This window comes from Mercurialis annua, linkage group LG8 (genome assembly GCF_937616625.2).
Source record: "Mercurialis annua linkage group LG8, ddMerAnnu1.2, whole genome shotgun sequence".
NCBI classification, from domain to species: domain Eukaryota; kingdom Viridiplantae; phylum Streptophyta; class Magnoliopsida; order Malpighiales; family Euphorbiaceae; genus Mercurialis; species Mercurialis annua.
In genome coordinates this window covers 17,508,762-17,513,036 of record NC_065577.1, presented here as the reverse complement: position 1 = coordinate 17,513,036, position 4,275 = coordinate 17,508,762, and the positions used below count along the sequence as shown (strand labels likewise).

General features: G+C 35.1%; 1 protein-coding gene across 1 annotated transcript; it reads right to left on the bottom strand.

The window, feature by feature from the left end:
* Positions 1-2,180: 2,180 nt before the first annotated feature.
* Positions 2,181-3,332, bottom strand: LOC126661713 (uncharacterized). The gene is made up of 4 exons (XM_050355575.1): positions 3,021-3,332; positions 2,576-2,957; positions 2,425-2,487; positions 2,181-2,317 (listed from the first exon to the last, which is right to left on the bottom strand). The coding sequence occupies exons 1-4, from the start codon at positions 3,330-3,332 to the stop codon at positions 2,181-2,183; spliced, it is 894 nt and encodes a 297-aa protein (XP_050211532.1).
* Between the last annotated feature and the right edge of the window lie 943 nt (positions 3,333-4,275).

Below are 4,275 nucleotides of genomic sequence, written 5' to 3'. Positions count from 1 at the left end.
TTATTATTTACTTTTATTAAATAAACTTTTATATTTTGTTATATATATTATAAGCATTTTTTAAAACTGTTATGGATATAATATATCGTGTTACCTAATGGGCACCATTTGAACTTTGTGCGCGCCGGTTGTGATTGGATAAAGATATAAGTATCTATATTGGATCCACGTGTGTGGTTAGGGTAACTCGGTTGGAGCTCATGCTCTCGGAACCCGTATTGGTAGAGTAACTCGGTTTGGAGCTCAGGTCTCGAGACTCTCTGCAGTCGGTGGTAACTCGGTTAGAAGCCTAGCTCTTAGGACCAAGGCCTTTTGGATAAGTTATTTGATTGGAGGTCAATTATATCATGGTTATTTGGATTATGGTTTAGGGTTCCATTTATTATATGTAACGGTAAACTGTTTATCAAATGTTCTAAATGGTTTTAACTTATTATTTGTTTATAATGATATGAACTCACTCAGTTTTAACTGACCCCATTGTTTTCTCCACTTTCAGGTTTATCGTTTATGGGCATTGATGTCTCTTTTGAACTCTTTTCCTCGGAAGCTATTTTACTTATTTGTATTTAAACAATGTTTTAAATCTTTAGACCGCAGTAGTCATAGAAGTATTGTTGGTATGTTGTATTTTATCATATTTGATTTTGGTATACTAATTGATGTTACTATTTTTAATGTTATATGTATGTTGTTGAAGTCTCGGTTTCTGCCGAGCATTGGATTAATTATTTTTACATATTGGATTGTTGCGAATGTTAGGTTTGCTACGGGTTTCGGAGAAACCACTCCCATTTCCTAGCGCCGGTCACGGTCCCCAGATTTGGATCGTGACATACCACTTTGCATAAGATGCTTGGGAAATAAAGCTCAATGGTAAAATATGAGGTCGACTATGAGCATCGAGGCTGATAAAAAGGGACTCAAAAAGAGTAAAATGAGAAGAGAATAGCTAATGTAATGCAAAAGATGTGGATATGTCTGGTAAATTGAAAGGATTACTAAGTTGCAACTCATGTGATTGTGTCCGAGAAAACAGTGCAAAAACATTTGTTTGGTTCTATATAATTAAAAACAATTTTATTTATCCCCATTGGAGTTGGCATTGTGAGCGGAGCGTGGCTCTGTGCTCACCCAGGCTCATAGGCTTATGGATGACCTTGTTCTAGTTAAGTTCTGAAAAAAGGAGTCGCCACATAATTCAGTTAACAAATACCTTTTTGTAATAACCCATAGTTTAAAATTTCGGTGTTGCTAAATATGTTCTATTTTATTGGAAAAGGGAAATTAAATATTAAATTGGACTAAGAATTTTTTTATCGGAATTATGGTATTAAATTAAAAAAAAATGCACGAGCTGGATTGTTTTCGGAGATTTAGAAAATTCTCCAAAAATCTAAAATATCGGAAAATTAAAAAAAAAATATGAATTTGGATAAAATAATTTTATCGTGACTAGGGTATTTTATTAATAAGGGATAATTTAAGAATTATATAAAATACCTTGAAATTCGGAAATTTTATTATTAAAAACTCCTGAAATAATAAATTAAGAATTTAATTTTAAGAAATAAAAATTTTAGATTTTAATTTCTAAAAATTAGTACGGAAGTTCAATATTTTAGATTTTAGGTAGAGATTAATCTAGTGTATTGGTAAAAATATAATAATGTTAACTAAATTAGGTTTGTTGGATTTATAATTAAGGCTATGGGTGATTTATTATGTGATAGTTAAAATGTGAGGAACCATTTTAAGACTTTAGCCATTAAATAAAGAGGAATTTGCACAAAATTCTCATTTTTTAAACTTATTTGTTCTTAATGCCTCAATTTTTAAAAATCTAATCTTTTTTTCTAGTAGAAACAACCAAAAAGGCTCACTTGATTAAAATTAAAAGAGATTACACCTAGACTCCCCTGAAACAAACTAAAGGGGAGCCAAAAACAGAGCTACTTCACAGCTAAGCTAGCTAAAAACAAGCACAAGAAAACCAAAATGGAAGGCAGGGGAAGAAAAAGCAAAGGATCTCCTGATATAAAAGCCTCATGCTAACCAAAGCAACCCTGAACACCTAAAAAGCCAAGACAAAACTGATGCTCACCTGCTAAAAAAGCCTTAGGCTCACACCAGCAAGAAAAAAACTCTCAAAAATCAGGGAAGAAACTGCTAAACACCTGCTACAAAAGCCTCAGGCTCAAAACAGCACAACCCAGGAAAGGAAACAGAAGGGGCCAGCAAAGAAACTGAAGATCACCTGCTACAAAAGCCTCAGGCTCACTACAGAAACTCAAAACACACCAGTCCAAAGGAGATACTGAAGATCACATGTTACAAAACCCTCAGGATAACCACAGCACTACCCTATACAAAAGCAGCAGAAGACAGGAAAAGGACCGCTCACTACAGAAACTCAAAACACACTAGTCCAAAAGAGATACTGAAGATCACCTGTTACAAAAGCCTCAGGATAACCACAACACTGCCCTGGACAAAAGCAGCAGAAGACATGAATAGGACCTCTATTACATATTCTGAATTAAAGCAATAGAAATAGTAGAGAGGCCTTTGGAACCACAAAACTTATCAATGAGAACTCTCTTGATTCTTTGAATAATCTGAGAAGGGCTACTGGATTCATTCTTAAAAATCAATCTGTTTCTGGCATTCCAAATCATGTAAACAGTAGTAGTTATAATCAATATGTGAAGCTTGGCCATCATGTTGTTACCTCTAGCTCTTCTACAGAACCAGCTGACAAGCCTTCTCCAGGATCTAAACACTATGCTGCAATTACAAATAAGGAGGACTCTACTCCACACCTTATTAGCACACATGCAATCAAAAAGACAATGCTCTATATTCTCAGTATTATTGCATATTTTGCAGTTATCATCAGTGGTTATGCCCCAAGCTTTGAGCTTATCTTTAGTTCTAAGTCTTCTTTTAATTGGAAGCTAAAGAATAAAGTTGTATCTAGGCACTGAATGCTTTCCCTACATAATTTTGTACCAGTTAACTTCTGGATGTTTAATTCTCAGAATATTCCAGGTTTTGTTGATGAAAAATTTCTCCCCTTTGACCACTTTCCAGTTAACAGAGTCTTGCTGATTACTCTTAACACTCAGATTGTTCTTTATATAGTCCCAAGCTTCTTCATTTTCAGGAGCAGGCTCAGGTAAGTCCCACATGTTATTTTTCCAAACTTCATTCACGGTGGCTTTTTTCTTGATATTGTTGTGTCTCATCTTGGCTCTGGGAAACTTCTCAAGGAGAGAACAACCATGAATCCAGGGGTCACTCCAGAACATAGTGTTCTTACCATCACCCATGTTAAAATCAACGATTCTATTCACATCATTCTTTATACTGAGGAGACCCTTCTAAATCCACCTGGTATAGCTATCAACTTTAGCTCCCCAATAACTACTTTTGTTTAACTTGTTGCTTTTAATCCACTTGACCCGTATAGAGTTGGGATTTTTAAGAATTTGCCAAACATGCTTACAAACAGCAGCTCTATTCCAGGTGCTCATGTTCTTGACACTCAACCCACCTTCCTTCTTAAGTTTTTCAACATCTTTCCAAGCAACCAAGGCATTATATCTGCCACTTGATTTTCCAGACCACAAAAATCTTGAGTAAACACTCTGGATCTCCTTGATTACTTTCTTAGGTAAAATCAGAATAGAAGCCCAAAAAATATGCATGCTCACCAGAACTGATTGGATTAGTTTAACTCTACCTGCATAGGACAAAAATTTGCTATTCCAGGACAAGATTTTACAAGTAATCTAATCAATAATACCTTTGCAGTCTTCTCTTGACAACTTGGTGGATATGAGGGGGATGCCAAGATATCTTAAAAGGGGGGAACCTTCTTCAAAACTCAGCATATTCAAGATATTACTCTTAGTGCTATGATCAACATTGCAAACAAATATTTGGCTTTTGTTACAGTTCATATGAAGACCAGAACTAGAACTGAAATCACTAAGGCAATTAGTGAGTAATTTAACAGAATTGACATCACCATAACAGAAAAGGAGAAGATCATCAGCAAACATCAGGTGATTAATGTTCAGAGGACCACAGCCTTGATGGAATTTAAAGGAAATACTGGGATTGCTAAGAATTCTAGACAAATAGTCCATGCAAATAACAAAAATGAGAGGGGATATAGGATCCCCTTGCCTCAAGCCTTTTCCAGAAAGAAAACTGTCACCTTTGATGCCATTCCAAGCAATATAGAAACTAGGATTTTTAATACAATTC

What these genes read in the sequence shown, in the direction of transcription:
- LOC126661713 (XM_050355575.1), bottom strand. Translation starts at nt 3,332, where the DNA reads ATGGGTGATGGTAAGAACACTATGTTCTGGAGTGACCCCTGGATTCAT. An exon ending in TGAGAATTAAACATCCAGAA is followed by an intron (nt 2,958 to 3,020) that starts GTTAACTGGTAC and finishes TTTATTCTTTAG; the next exon opens with CTTCCAATTAAAAGAAGACT. An exon ending in TCAGTATCTCTTTTGGACTA is followed by an intron (nt 2,318 to 2,424) that starts GTGTGTTTTGAG and finishes TGTGATCTTCAG; the next exon opens with TATCTCCTTTGGACTGGTGT.